The 16,851-nt window shown below is 32.0% G+C and overlaps 1 protein-coding gene across 1 annotated transcript; it reads right to left on the bottom strand.

Moving 5' to 3' along the window:
* Positions 1-1,846: 1,846 nt before the first annotated feature.
* On the bottom strand, positions 1,847-16,728 carry tsg101a (tumor susceptibility 101a). The gene is made up of 10 exons (XM_051100082.1): positions 16,382-16,728; positions 15,234-15,321; positions 15,084-15,149; positions 14,839-15,002; positions 14,557-14,683; positions 11,392-11,449; positions 11,114-11,208; positions 4,958-5,160; positions 4,644-4,883; positions 1,847-4,534 (listed from the first exon to the last, which is right to left on the bottom strand). The coding sequence occupies exons 1-10, from the start codon at positions 16,421-16,423 to the stop codon at positions 4,445-4,447; spliced, it is 1,173 nt and encodes a 390-aa protein (XP_050956039.1). The 5' UTR covers positions 16,424-16,728; the 3' UTR covers positions 1,847-4,444.
* Between the last annotated feature and the right edge of the window lie 123 nt (positions 16,729-16,851).

The following is a 16,851-nucleotide window of genomic DNA, read 5'->3' as shown; positions in this document are numbered from 1 at the left end:
AATATTAAAAAATATTGAACTAAAATATAGAACATTTATTTAACTGAAAAATAGTTAAGCTGTATGGTCACATTATAAGTAAGCACCTGAGGGTTAAATACAAGAAAACCATATTAACCCTTATGAAAATGAACCATGTTTTTATTGTAGTAAAAGTGTAGTAACCATGTTTTTTGGCGCATTGATTACCATTTGTATAACCATAGTTATACTACAAATAATGGTTAGTGTAGCAAGACCATGGTTAATTTGTGGCTACCATGGTTTAACTATAGACCAATTACCTGTTTGTAAACATTCGGGATGCGCGCGCAACATGGTTGCAGAAAACCCGGAGAGATCGCCTTTACAGCTGAAGTGTTACAAGGATACGGCACAAAATACTTGGATTTAAAAAGAGTATATAGTATATTGATTAGATGTCATTTTCAAAATGTTATTCGCATATTACAACAGCTTGTCACCCAGCCATAAGCAATGTTATTCAACAAAATTGATGTTAGATAGTGGGATAGTCTTACAGACCCGAAACAGTGATGACATTTTTTATGGGCGGTTCAAGTGGCAGTCTATGGAGCCATGGAATAAAAGAATAAAAAAGGTAAATCTGATTTTATATTTCAAAATTCTTACTTTATTTTTGCAATTCCGAGATTATATCCCACAACTCTAGAGGAGTTGTGTGGGATATGAATTCAAAATGTGCATAAAACACCTGGAGAAACAAAAATCAGAATTGTGCAATAAATAAAAAAAAAATTAATAGTAATAGGTTTAAATAATATTTCATATTATTTAAACTGTAACTGTAGGGCTAAGTACATCCCCTATGAACAGCATATTTGAATATTATGTTGACCTATTGTTTAAATCACATTTATGCTTTAAAAGTAGAGTAATCATAGCATTTTCATCAATAGTATGTCCGTTTAAACATCTGCGTTTAGCTTCAAATGGCGTCTTTGACTACAGTATTGTATAAAAATTATTTGCATTCCGATTTTTCTCTTATTCCATGGAGTTTCACATTTACCTCCACTTGCTACCAGTGTTTTTCTGCAACCACTATGCGCGCAGCTGCAAATGACGTCACTGTGACGTCTACTCGAAATTGGTCTATAGGAACCATGTTTTGTTTTTTTGGTTTTTTTGGTTTTATTTGTAGTAAAAACTTGTTCAATTTTTGTAAGGGTTTCCTCCATCACTCTCCTGAATAAAATGTTATCGCCGTAAAAACCAATGCATAATATGCTGTAACGTATACCAAAAATTGCTACAAATACCTGTATGGTGAAGCTGTCGTCTCTATCCTGCTTAAACACATTCAAATATACTGTCAACGCTGGCTTGTTTTGAGAGCTCCGTGAATCACGTGACCGCATGGCGGCGACGCCGGCGAGATCAAAGCTTGTCACAGCTCTGTTTTTCAATGGCTCTGGTGTTAACAGAAGCGCTACATTTTACAATTTAGGCCACGTTAAGTGCGCCAAAACGGTATTTATCATTTTAATTTAGTATTAAAATGCACAACATTTGAAAGCTGAAACTTTGTTTAAAATCGTAAACAGGGTGCCAATTTGGCGTGAGATTTACATGGGAAGAGTAAGAGTGTAAGACAGAGCCTGAAAGCGTGTCTCACGCCAAAGGCGTGAGAGTTGGCAACCCTGGTTAAGAGTTCACTAGAGCATTTCAGGTGCATGAAGTTATACAGCATCCATATCAGGCCCATCTAGAGTTCAAAACCTCAAGGTCAAACTGGTTAGCACATTGGCACCTGCCATTGATGTATCACGCACTGATATAAAAAAAATTACGCAAGTGCTGATCATTCACAAATCGATCACGATTCAGGAACATGTTCTTTTATTGATCTGCCGACAGTACAAATAAGAACAAATATAAGCAGATAAGGGAGTAAAGCTTTACTAAGAAAATCTAATTCACATCCCAAAAGTGCATTAAAACAACTGAAATGCAACAGGTAAGAATTGTTAATTTTCTCAAATATTTTAAAGAATAAAAAGTCAAAAAATGTAAAGTACAGTACAACAGTTTATAGTTTTCAGCATTATTAGTCACAAACCAAACTTTGTGTACCGCGAAATGATATACAGTTGTAACAACATTACAATAACTCTGGAACAGCTAATAGTTCCCAACTGCAATGAGATAAATAATAAATTCAGCAAAATAAATGTAATAAAATTGAAATAAGGAACCATAAGTGGTCACAGTTTTCCATTACTTGGGTGAATCTCACAGAAAATGTCAAGAAATGTTATATTTCACATATTTCAAAATCGAAGGAATGATAAATAATATTCTGCATAAAGAAAACTTGCATTAAGATTTTTTTTGCATTGTGATATTAAGCATTTTCCCTCAAATTCTCATTATAAAATACATTTCAAATATCTGATTTGTTTTACTGAATTTAATTCATGCTTGTTTTCCAAAATATTTGGATAGGATTATTTTTATTACTGTATTACAGTACTATTTTGATTATGGTAATGAGAAAAGTGAAGGGATAAAGGTACTTAAATGAATTACATTTTTTACCAATTTTTTACTTAAAAGTACTTAATATTTTACACAATATAAAAGATCTTAATAGTACTAATTTTTTTATGCATCTTACATCTTTTTTTAATGAATCTCACAGAAACGGTCAAGAAATGTCATATTTCACCCCAAAATCAAGAGAGGAATAATAAGTAATATTTTGCACAAAGAAAACTTGCATAAAAATGTTTTACATTGTGACATTAAAGCATATTTTCCCTCAAATTATCATTGTAAAGAAAAAAAAAACTATTTAAATTACAAAATACATTTTAAATATCTGATTTGTTTACTGAATTTAATTTATGCTGGTTTTAATTGAAAAAAAAAAATCCAAGATGTTTGGATAGGATTATTTTTATTACTGTATTACAGTACTTTTTTGATTATGTCAATGAAAAATTTAAAGGGGAAAATTTTTTTAAATGTATTTCATGTTTTACCAAATTTTTTACTTAAAAGTGCTTAGGATTTTACACAGTGTAAAAAAATCTTAAAAGTCCTAATTTTTAATAAATCTTTTTTTTAAAATGTAATTTCACACCAAAATGAGGAAAAAGGAAAAATAAGTAATATTTTGCATAAAGAAAACTTGCATAAAGATCTTTTTGCATTGTGATATTAGGTGTAAGGGGTAAATTAAGAGATAAAATTCTCATTGTAAAGAAAAAAACATTTAAAATAAATGCATAAAATTTATGATTTGTTTACTAAATTTAATTCATGCTGGTTTTAACTAAAAATATATATATATTTTATTACTGTATTACAGTACTTTTTATTGTTAATGAGAAATTTGAGAGGATAAAAGTACTTAAGTACTTAAATGTATTTATTTTTTATTGTTTTTTACTAAATTTTTACTTAAAAGTACTTTTTATACAACGTAAAAAATCTTAATACTCCTGATTTTTTAATGCAACTTACATTTTTTTTTTTAATGAATCTCACAGAAACGGTCACGAAATGTCATATTTCACACCAAAATAAGAGAAAGGGTTCATATGTAATATTTTGCATAAAGAAAACTTGCATAAAGATTTTTGCATTGTGATATTAAGTACATGTTCCCTCAAATTCTCATTGTAAAGAAAATTCTTAAAAAAAATTAGTACTGTATTAAAACTAAATTTACTTATTTTTTTTTTCAAAATTTTTACTTAAATATACTTAATATTTTACATAATGTAAAAAATCTTAATAGTCCTAACTTGCGTAAAGATTTTTCACATTGTGATATTAAGTACATTTTCCTTAAATTCTCATTGTAAAGAAAAATAATAAAGTTGTAAAAATTATTTTTAGTACTCTATTACAGTATTGACAATTGAAATTTTAGGAGTAAATTTAATTAAGTTTTTTCCACATTTTTACTTAAATATACTTAATATTTTACACAATGTAAAATCTTAACAGTCCCAATTTTTATGCATAAAATATATATTTTATTTATTTTCAAGGTGAATTTTCCTGTGAGATTCACACAGTTATGGAGTATGACAACACTTTGTAACAGTGCCTGAATGAAAACAGGATTTGCTATCCACATTTGAGAGCACTTTCCTCACATACTTCCTGCAGATGTCACATTTTAAAAATGTATCACTCTGTACGGTTAATAACAGTAGTATCTAAAGCCAAAGACCCAAAAGCTCAATTGAAAGAAGGAACGTAAAGTCTATGACGTCTCATTTACTTCTAATGCTCAGCTCTAGCTTTAGCGTTCAAATATCGTACCCGATTCGCACGTTGCCTTTTCCAAATCCAGAAAATAAAGTCAGGTACAGTAGCTAAAATTCTCACAGAAGTAAATATCATAAACAGCTGAACTCCCACTGACATACCACAGAGTCTGGGTCATGTGATCAGAAGCACGAGGTCAGTAAAGGTCACTGAGTCCGGCCGTCTTTCGCGCTTTCTGCATGAGCGCTCGCAGCTGGAACTGTTTTCGGGACAGCAGACGCACATGCTGAGGACAAAAAAATGAGACGAACAGGGATGTCAAACAAAAACAGTCAAATGTAAGACAATAAATGCCATCGTTTTCTGAAAAAAGAGATTTAGATGGACGAACAAACCTTGAGGAAGACCTCCAGGTCGATGACTCCTCTACGCAGGGCTTCTCCCAGGTAAAAGATGGTGTCCTCAATGGCGTTCTCCTCCGCGTACAGGTTCAGGATCTGTTTGTAGAGCGGCGCTGTTGGGATGATCACGTCGTCAATGTCGTTGTTTTCCGACTGGTTCTCCATCTTCTCCAGAGCTTCGCTCAGTTCCTCGTCCTTCTTCTTGAGGAGCTCGATGTTTCTGTCCACCTCAGCCTGAAGGTGCCACAAAATGTCTCAACGCAGAATTTGGAAAGAACAACATATAGAGTAATTGTAAAAGTTCTTACCACTTCTTGGTCCAGGCGGGACACCATGTCTTCCAGCTTCTGGTGTCCTTTCTTCAGGTCTTCCTCTGTCCGCTTCAGGGCGTCCAGCTCGGCTTGCGCTCTGTCCATCTCCTCCTTCATCCTCCAGCGCAGTTTATCGCTCACGGCTGAGATCAGCGACGCTCGGATGGTGTCTTCGCCGATGGTACCATCACGACTTGGACCTGGACGGAGAAGACAGAGACAAATTTATTGCCAGTGATTTCATTTGGGGAATTAGAAGCAAAAAGTTACACAGTGCACTAACAATGCACATTTTCACATTTTTGAGTAAATGTTGACACTCCTGTAGCTCAAACAGAGCATGACGACAGCAACACCAAGGTCATGAGTTTAATTCCCAAGGAATGCATGAACTAATAAAATGAATACACTGAAACCACAGTTAAGTCGGTTTGGATGAAAGCATCTGCTAAATGTTTATTTTATGATATCAGTTCTAAGATACATTGTAAATAATGCATTTTGTTTTATTTATATACTTTGTTTCCTAAGGAATGTGTCATTAGACTAGTTTCACAATCCCTCTATGTTTTGTGACTCTTGTCCCACAAATACATTTTTAACACTTTATTTTGCAGGGTCCTTGTTATGAATTCTACATGTACTTACAATAGTAATAACAAAATAATAAGGCATAATTACATGCCACTAACCCGAAACTTTTGCCAAATTTGGTGGCAAAAATGGCAAAATTTGGTTAAGTTTGAATCATATTTTGCATCACTGTCAATTTGGTTGAAATTAAGCAATTCAACTTTGATTCATTATATCAGCACTACGAAATGTTCGTGCATGTCCCTATTTGGCATTTCTATGTATTAGATGTTTTATGTATTAAAAGGAACACTTCACTTTTTTTTGAAAATAGGCTCATTTTTCAACTCCCCTAGAGTTAAACAGTTGAGTTTTACCGTTTTCAAATCCATTCAGCCGATCTCCGGGTCTGGCAGTAGCACTTTTAGCATAGTTAGCATAGATTAGACCGTTAGCATCTCGCTCAAAAATGACCAAGGAGTTTTGATAGTTTTCCTATTTAAAACTTGACTCTTCTGTAGTTTCATTGTGTACTAAGACTGACGAAAATGAAAAGTTATGATTTTCTAGACCGATATGGCTAGGAACTATATTCGCATTCTGGCGTAATAATCAAGGAACTTTAGTGCCGTACCATGGGTGCAGCAGGCACAATGATATTACGAAAATGAGCCTATTTTCACAAAAAGTGGTGTGTTCCTTTAATTGTTTTATTAAATATATATGCATGGAAGAAATATTGCTGTTTTTGTTTACTATGCATTGTTATAATAGTGCATGTAAATAATTAGATATCACTCTTCATTCAAGATTGATTTCAATAATTTTATAAATTAGGTAATAAAAAAACAAAAAACTTAATATTTAAAAAAAAAAACATTTTTTAAATGTTTTAAAAGTATATAAAATATATTCAAATATATAAATATACATATATTTAAATATATTAATATTTAAAAAAATATTTTGAGAAATACTGCTGTTTTTGTTTACTATGCATTGTTATAATAGTGCATATAAAATTATTAAATATCATTCTTCACTCAACCGTGATGATTTTAATCACTTTATAAATTATGCAATTTAAAAAGAAACCTAATATTAAAAAAATATACATTTTAAAATGTTTTTATGCATTGAAGTATATAAAATATATATGAATACACATATATTAAATTATATTTAAAATAAATATTTTTATTTTCACTCTGAGAAATATTGTTTTTGTTTACTATGCATTATTATAAAATTATTGCACATAAAATTGTTAGATAACATTCTTCATTCAACCTTGATCATTTTAATCATTTTATAGATGATGCAATTTAAAAAACACATCATATTAAAATACTATGTACATATATATATATATATATATATATATATATATATATATATAAATATATATATATATATATATATATATATATTCTAAAATGTTTTAATGTAATGAAGTATTTAAAATATATTTAAATGTATAAGTATGTAATATATGTATTTAAAATAAGTAATTTTCTTCACTCTTTTACAAATCTTTTTTTTTTTTCAGTAAAAATTATGGTTCTGGTTGAAAAAAAATCTAAATTTTCAATTATTTTAGCGCAAATACACAAATATCAACATTCACACTCAATAAGTCTACGAAATTTTAATATGCATTTAAAACATTTTGTGAATATTTCGCTGTCAAACCGATTAATCGCATCCGCAATAAATGTTTGTGTTAACATAATATATGTGTTTACATATACATTTACATGTACATATTTAAGAAAAATAATTATGTAATATTTATATATCCACACACACACGCATATATACATAGTTATTTCTAAAGCAATTAATTATATAAATGTGGATTACGGCTACAGTAATAGTTATGAATATAAATATAAATATTTCTTACATGTAAGTGTGTATATTTATATATACATATAAATATACACAGTATACACACATATTATGTAAACAAAACTTTTATTTTGGATGTGATTAATTGTGATAGCATAAATATATTTATTTTACATTATACTGGCCAACAACTTTTCACTATTGAGAAACTAAAAAAATAAAAATAAAAAAGACTGGCCACTAATAAAACATAAAAATGTTTTATGTTTTAACTGTGTTTTAACAATGTTTCCCAGTGAAAACAATTTTTTCCCCATATTATGTCATTTGTCCCCTAGAGAACGTCTGCTGTCTGTGAGTCGCTCGGCTGAAACGTGTTCATATCATCTCGGCTGTACAGAGACACTCAGAGTGATTGCAGGCTCACACGTTCTGCATAGCACTGTAGTTAATGTCATGGTTCAAACCTAAGGATGAATGTTCCCCAGGACTGAGATCCTCTTCCCTCTCCTGCCACTCTAAATATACCCAGCACCCTCTCTATCAAATGGGGTGAACTAGACGAAGTCCTTTGACCTTTAGCAGCTCAGAATCTAGTTACAGACCCAACCTTTCAGAGCAGTCCAACGAGGTCACTGTACGCAGGCACAAGGCCAGACTGAAGACCAGAGGTCAGGGTCATGACAGAGCAGAGACAGACGGGTGGATACGAAGGGTGAAGTGCGTTTTAGAGTGCACTTTTATGAAGCTGACATTCACACGCCGTGTCGTGTCATTTAGGGCAATCCGTGTCTTGTCCAATATGGTGTCTTATTTTAGATCTAGAGTCTGAAGACTGCAATACACTCTTGACACCTGAGTAAAAGTCCAGTTAAAGAATGACTGCTTATAGTATGAGCATTCTGTATGTGTTACCAATTCAGATTATCTCCAGTTCAAACAGAATGTTGTTAATCCAGATTAACTCATATTCATTTCAAAAGACACCAATTCAGATGAACTCCCATGAAGACTGAATGCTACTTATTCAAATTCAGAGTAAAGCTCACCGATTCATATTATCCCAGACTCAGAATAAATGCTGTCAATTCTAATTAATTCAGTTTCAAACTGAATGCTGCCAAATGAGTTTAGATCTGATTCAAATTCAGTGTTGTGTATTATGAGATAATGTTTGCTAATTTAGATTAACTCATTCATATTGAATGTTGCATTCAGATTGGATGTAGCCAATTCAAATAAATTCAGATTTACAGTTGAATTCTACCAATTTGGTTCAGCTCTGATTCAGATTCAGTGTTGTCAGTTCAGATCAAGTCATTTTCATACTGAAAGCTGCTCATTTAAATTCAGAGTTGTTATAAATTTAAATGAACACAGATTCAGAGTGAATGTTGCTAATTCAAATGAATTCAGGTTCACACTCTATGCTACCAATTCAATTCAGCTCTGATTCATATTGAATGCAGTAAATATAAATGAACTCAGATTCAGACAGAATGTTGCTAATATAAATTCAGATTAAATGCTACTAATTTAGTTCAATTTAGGTTCAAACTAGTGTTGCGAATTCAAATGAATTCATATTGAAACTGACTGGTACATTTCAGTCCAGCTCTGATTCTGATTCATTGTTGCAGTTCACATCAAGTGAAACTCATACTGAAAGTTGCTCATTTAAATTCAGAGTAGTTGTTATAAATTAATATTAACACAGATTCAGACTGAATGTCGTCAATTCAAATGAATTCAGATTTATATTCAGTGCCACCAGTTCAATTCAGCTCTGATTCATATTGAATGAAGCAAATTTAAATGAACTCAGATTCAGACAGAATGTTACTAATATAAATTAAGATTAAATGCTACTAATATACAGTAGTCAACATTTGAAGTGGACCAAAAAAGTTCAGATCAAAATCAAAGTTCTCCTAAGACAAGAGCAGGTATTGTTTTGGTTTTAGGACAACTTTTGATGAAAGGTTTTGATCCACTTCAAATGTTGACTACTGTACTCAACACAGATTCAGACTGAATGTTGCCAATTCCAATGAATTCAGATTCAATCTGATTGCTACCACTTCAGTTCAGCTCTGATTCAGTATTGCCAGTTCAGATCAACACATTTATACAGAATGATGATCATTTAAATACAGAGTAGCCGTTATAAATTAATATTAACACAGATTCAGGCTGAATGTTACTAATTCAAATGAATTCAGATTTAAACTGAATGCTACCAAATTCAATTCAGCTCTGACTCATTCTGAATGCAGCATATTTAAAAGAACTCAGATTCAGACGGAATGTTGCTTATATAAATTCAGATTAAAGCTACTAATTTAGATCAACTCAGGTTTAACCTGAATGTTGCCAATTCAAATTAATTCATATTCAAACTGATTGGTACCATTTCAGTCCATCTCTGATTCTGATTCATTGTTGCAGTTCAGATCAAGTCATATTCATACTGTAAGCTGCTCATTTAAATTCAGAGTATTTGTGAAAAATTCATATTAACACAGATTCAGACTGAACGTTACCAATTAAAATGAATTCAGATTACCAATTCCATTCAGCTGTGATTCATATTAAATGGAGCAAATTTAAATGAACTGATTCGACAGAATGTTACTAATATAAATTCAGATTAAATGATACTAATATAGAGCAACTGAGGTTCAAACTGAATGTTGCCAATTCCAATGAATTCAGATTCAATCTGATTGCTACCATTTCAGTTCAGCTCTGATTCAGTATTGCCAGTTCAGATCAACACGTACTTATACAGAATGATGATCATTTAAAAACAGAGTAGCTGTTATAAATTCATATTAATATAGACTCGGGCTAAATGTTTCCAATTCAAATGAATTCAGATTCAAACTGAATGCTACCAAATCTAATTCAATTCAGCTCCGATTCATATTGAATGCAGCAAATTTAAATGAACTCAGATTCAGACGGGATGTTGCTAATATAAATTCAGATTAAATGCTACTAATTTAAATCAACTCAGGTTCAATCTGAACGTTGCCAATTCAAATGATTTTAGATTCAAACTGATTGCTACCATTTCAGTTCAGCTCTGATTCTGATTCAGTGTTGCCAGTTCAGATCAACACGTATCCAATCTGAATGTCGCTCATTTAAATTCAGTGTAGCTGTTATGACTTCAGATGAACTTGAATTGACTGATTAGATTGAATGCTATTCAAATGAATTCAGATTCAAACTAAACGCTAATTAAATTCAGACTGAATTCAAACTGCTTTGATTCTGAAGTCCAAATGAATTCTATTTAGATAAACTTTAAGTCTTATTAATTCAAATTCAAAATGAATGCTAAAAGTTTAGTTTAACTGCGATTCATATTTAGTGTTACCAAATCAGATCAACACAGAGTGTTGTTAATTCATATTAACTAATATTCATATTAACCGCAGGAAATTTAAATTCAGATTTAAAATGAATGCTAGCCATGTGGTTTAACTCTGATTCAAATTCAGTGTTGCCAATTCAGATTAACAGATTCTGACTGAATGTTGCCAGTTCAAATGAACTGAGAATCTAGTTCAGTTTAGAGCTGATTCAGATTTGGTGGTGCCAATTCAGATCAACCCAGAGTCAAATTTAAAGACTATTCCAGGATGACTCCTGTTTATGGTTTAATTGTATATGATGTAGTGCAACTATAAAACTGAGCCAAAGGCAAACATGCCAACTCACCCACAGTCGTGACGGGAGTCTGGGAAGTGTAATGTGCTGGACCGCCTGTGGCAGGATAGGCATTGCCACCTGGGTAAGGGTAACCTGGGTAACCACTGAAGCGGACACAAATCATTATATAACCAATTAAATCACACTCTGCAATTACAACATAGGTTTTTACATAAAGTGTTTTCATATCATGAGCGCTCAAAAAAATACAAATGATTTAAACAGGTTTATTAAATGTTAATCAGAGTGTTGCATGTAATCTTTGGTCAGACTGAAGGAGTCATTACCATGGGTTTGGGTTGGGCCCGTAGGGAGATACTGCTGGCATTCCTGGCATATAGGACTCTAGAAGAAGGGCAGGACACAAAACAAACATTAATAAATGAACTGCTGGTGAAGGGAGACATCTGCTGTTCAAAACAGGCATAACTTTGACAACTGGGAATGGTTAAAGTGCCCCTATTATGCGTTTTCAAATATGATCTTTCATGTAGTGTGTCATGTAGCTGTATGTGAACATAAACTATCTGCAAAGTTGTGAAGCCGACAGTGCACGATACATAAAGTTATTGTCTATCAAAAAAAGAGTGGAATCACATTTGCCTAAACGAGTCGTCAGGATTTCAAATCTTTTTCTGTTACGGCCACACGTCACGAAGTAACAGATTTGCATAATGTCCACCCACGTTCTACGTCGCGAACACCTTGCCCGCCCATAAATTACCGTTGGTTTACCTCACATGGAAATGTATATGTACATTATACGGAAGACGCTGTATCCTACGCTGTGAGTAAAACTGTTTTATATTCACTTCCAAAAGATGATGAATCTACAAATATTGTATTTTCTAGCGATCGTTCATATGTATACGTAGTTGTTGTATGTTGTGTAACAACCCTGCACATGTCATGCTAACCGGCTAAATCACGCTTCTGTAGTTCTGTTGTTCAGCTGTGGACCCACTGTAGTCTGACAATTTGTGATTGATACAGCTTGACTGTCTGTCTGTCTCATTAGTTTAATGCCCGGTTCGGTTATAAAAGCAAACGGTAGCCCGCGCTAACTTGTCGATCAGCCACTTTAGCCGTTTCATCATCAGACTCTGGCTGGAATTGTTATGGTAAATCGATGCCATCTTTTCTATGTATTGACAAGTATCAGGGCTGTCAGTCAGTTATGGCAATGGGCGTTTCGTTCTCCGACACGCTGTATGCGGCAGACCAATCATAAAGGCCTGCGCCATCTGACCAATCACAGCAGTGAGGGCTCACGGAAAGGAGGGGTTCAGAGACTGATTCTTCGAACTGCTTCGCACGAGTCGTTTAGGAATCATTTAGAAATGGGGTAAAATTAAATCTATTTTTGGAGAAAACTAAAATGTTTTTTGACCTTGCATACATGTAAACCTGTTTTGGGAGTCTATTAAAACAATATTAGCAACCTTTAAAATGGCATAATAGGGGCACTTTAAGCTTATTTTACGAATGAGCAATCTGAGCTAAAATTAAGGTTACAAAAGCGAAAATTTTCAGTCCCAAAATATACGGGCATACAGGGCTCTATGCTTACTTTTTTTTTTTTTTAAGGAGCACTTGTGCTCCTAACTTAACAGTCAAAACTTTAGGAGCACCTTCTAATCAATAATAAAAAAAAATCTAATAAAAAATTAGCCTTCCCATCACAAGGTGATATTTGACTTCTTAAAATGAATTAAAGGGGAATTTTGTTTTTACCCTTATAATGGCATTTTTCTAACTTTATTAAAAGTATGTGATCTTTTATGTCAAATTTTTTCCTAATTATATTTTAAGTTACCAATCAAATAATATCTGTATGAACAAAATTAATTTGTACTACAAAGGTGGCACAGAACAACAAAAAAGTGGCTTGTAGGTGTATTTTCATATGTTTAATGAGGCTCGGAGGTGGCGTGCAATCAAATTCATGAATTCATGTTGAGATTAATGTTTTAAATATACATTTTTATATTAAAATATTAAGTGATTTAAATAACTGAAAAAATACACTGAGAAGAAACGAAGACTGCCAGTAGGTGGCAGCAAGACACTGATTTAATTACTGAATCATTCATTTGATTCGTTTTAACAACTGATTTATCTTGGAATAACTAAACTGTCTTTATGAATAGGAAACTGAATCATTGACTCACTAGATTCGTTTAAAAATGCACGTTCATTCATCAACGAAACATCACTGTGTTTAAATGGAGATGTGCAGTGGCTCGGATGTGACTTGCTTCAAACTATTTTTGATGAGGGAATAGAGCAAAATCAGGCAATAGTGTAATGGTCAAACAATGTAAGTCACTTAATATTAACTTCTTGTTTATCTAACGGTATTAAATCAGTATCGCATTTACAAACTCCCTTAAAAAACATTAAAAGCTGTCACTCATCTTAGTTCATTGTGATCTCACAAAGTTCCATTATAATCAACCTCTTATTTACACACTCTCTCTACACTTTGTTTATGAAAGGATTCATGAGATATGTCTATGATACATTACTCAACGTTGCAAAAACACGTAGAAACCTTTGAAGCTCCCCTCAGCACAAACACAAGTATGCTGATCAGGTCAGTCGCACTGGTGCTCCTAAATATTTTTTCTCATTCGCATGCAGTACTTTTCAGTCACACTGTAGAGCCCTGGCATAACATCTTAATAACAGATTAAAGTATCTATGTTTTACAACAATGCATCCTATAAGGATATGAATACAGGTAAAAAAACAAAAAAAAAAACAAAAAAAAAAAAGCCTACTGCCAAAACCAAAAGAAAAAGCAAGAAATTATATATAATGGCATAAATAAACTTAAAAAAAGTCTATTTTGAGCATCATTAAGATATTTGCACTGATGTTATTTAATGGTAATTCCCCAAATATTAAAAAAAATAATAATTAACTAAAATTAACGTATTAAAAATCATTTTCATTAACTGAATAAAATAAAAATATTTAATGAAAAAACCCTGAAACTTCAATTTAAATGAATCTAACTAAAATAATTTATAAATAAATAATTTTAAGTTGAAAGTTAAATAGAAAATATAAAAAAATCTGACAAAAGCCATAACAAAACGACATAAACACAAAACAAAATGAGTCAAATTTAAAGTAAAATTAAAATGAAAAGCTAAAAATAAAAGCTAATTCAAAATATGAATAAATACTGTATAATATAAGTAATACTAAAATTGCACCATACAGTTAATTTATCATGGCAATAACAGGAATGAGAAAATAAACAAACATAAATAAATAAATAAAAATATTGATGCTAAAATGCAAGCTTCATTTTCTTTATAAAAATAATATAATTTCTTATTCTCAAATTCTTATTTTAAACTGTCCACATCTCTTGGGAAATTCAGCTGTATTGTGAGACTGGCTCATGAACGCAGGGCTTGAGGAGAAAAGGCTGTTCTTACGGTTCGGGGGTCCGGCTGCTTGGAAAGCCTGGTAAGGAGGTTGTGTGGTGGGTCTGGAGAAAACGGGCGGTTCCTCACCAAACACCACAATCATGACCTGGATGAGCCCGTACAGATCTGACTGAGGCTAATGGGTGAAATAAAATCAAAGATGAGTAAGACATCAGACATGTTTAATCACTGTTAAAAGTGTATTTCAATAGCATAAAAAATTATCCTTTTATTCTATGAGACATGAGGAAAAATACTGATAGTAGAATGAAATAATTTCATAAGTCTTACATGTTTCCACTCGTGCAGGTACGGCAGGTAGATCTTGCCGTTGGCGTCGATGTGTTTGCCGGTCTTGATCATCATGGCACTGGTGGGCTTCACAAAACATATGGGAGGATTGAAGGGATACGTATCCAGCAGCCACAAGCACACGGGGATATTATACACATTCCCTGAAACCGGAAAAGCACACATGGTTATATTAGCTATAATGTTGTCTTTGTCTTTACACTCTAAACAATTCTCTAACTCACCTCTATAACTAACTGGAACAGTTCCCGTGAGGCTCATCAAGTCTCTGGATGATCCATCATTAAACACTTTGAAAGAAACATCAGTTATTCATGGGAAATGGTTGAAAAAAGAATTATGTTTCCAGAGATCTACAAGTCACAGAATCTTACCATATGCATCCATAACAGGTTTGAGGTCTTTGTACTGAGAGATGACATTTGTTATCTCTCGGACAGTGAGATCTCTGTATTTGTATTGCTGAAACAAAAAAATAATACACATATGAATAACCAAACAAACTATCATGTCTCTATTATAAAGCCTTATCACAATAAAATGTATTGAATCAACATGACAGTTTTAAATTATTTAAATGTGCATTCAGTAATGATCTGTTAAATATGCAGTAAAAAATAAATAAATAAATAATAAAAAGTTTGCTTATGTTATAAAAGTATTATAAAATAGTAATAGATTTATTTGGACTTTCAAAAGGTGAAACAAGATACGAAATCACCCAAATCGAGTACAGCAAATATTTTAGTATAAATACAACTATCTTGTATAAATACAGACAAATAACCTGCCTAATACAGTAAATAAACTGAACCTAAACAAAATTTGCATTTTTGCCTTCGCAACTAACTAAAATAAATAAGCTGAAGTGCTGAAATTAGGGAAAAAATAATAAAAAGAAAAAATTAAAAAGAAAATGGAAAAAATATGCAACAGATGACTAAAATTACAATGAAAACTGACAATAAAAATATTTCAAAATATTAATAAATAACATAATACCATGTAAGTAACTCTAAATAAGCACTGTGCATTCTTAATACATGGTATATACTTTACCATTATACCATTTATAATTATTTTATATCAATGAGAATATACAAAAATCTTGATGCTTAAAACGAATTTCTTTATGTAAATAATATTCTTAATATTCTAACATTTGTATTTATAATTCCTTATGTCTTCAAGTTTTATCACAGTTGCTTAAAAAAATATTTTTAATCAAGATGACGTATCAAATTATTTAAATGTACATTCAATAATGATCTGTTTAGCGTCATATGTGTACAAATATTTGCTAATGTTATTAAGGAAAATTATTTTAAGTTATTAACAACTATTTTGACTTCAAAACACCACCTAAATCTTACATGACATAAATACAGACAAATAACACACCTAATACAGGACATATGCGATTATTTTTCAATTTGAGACAATAATATAATAAACAAACACCCATCATATTCACGTAACTATTCAGATGAAAAGATTAAACACCAAAAAGCAGGATACTAACCTTCAGCATCTTTTTAAGAGCTCCTTCGTTGACAACAGCCATGATTTACTACACAAATATAAATAAACACACTAAACTCCTGAGAAATAAATGAATAAATGTGTGAAATGTGAATATACGAGAGTGTCTCAGCTCAGGCCAAAACACCACGACAAACCCGAAAACGCTCGTATTAACGCCTGCTGTGCGTCACAAACACCTTAATAGCTTATTAGTATAGCTCTAATTATAGTTATTTAATGAAAATTCAATAAATACAGGTCAAATCGACTAGCATTCATCTCGAAGAAGATAAACAAGACGAACGATGCGAGCGTCACTACAGTGAAGAAGTTTCACTTCCGGTAGGAGTGTGTTGGGTTTTTCAAAATAAAAGTCTGACAAGTGGTTTCTGTTAACATATTTAATTAATAATTTATCATTCATAATTTATTATAATATAATACAAATGGTCTTGGTTCACTTTGTTT

The sequence above is a fragment of the Labeo rohita genome, chromosome 25 (assembly GCF_022985175.1).
Source record: "Labeo rohita strain BAU-BD-2019 chromosome 25, IGBB_LRoh.1.0, whole genome shotgun sequence".
In the NCBI taxonomy this organism is placed as follows: domain Eukaryota; kingdom Metazoa; phylum Chordata; class Actinopteri; order Cypriniformes; family Cyprinidae; genus Labeo; species Labeo rohita.
The sequence above is the reverse complement of the archived record's forward strand: the minus strand, read 5'-3'. Positions and strand labels throughout refer to the sequence as shown.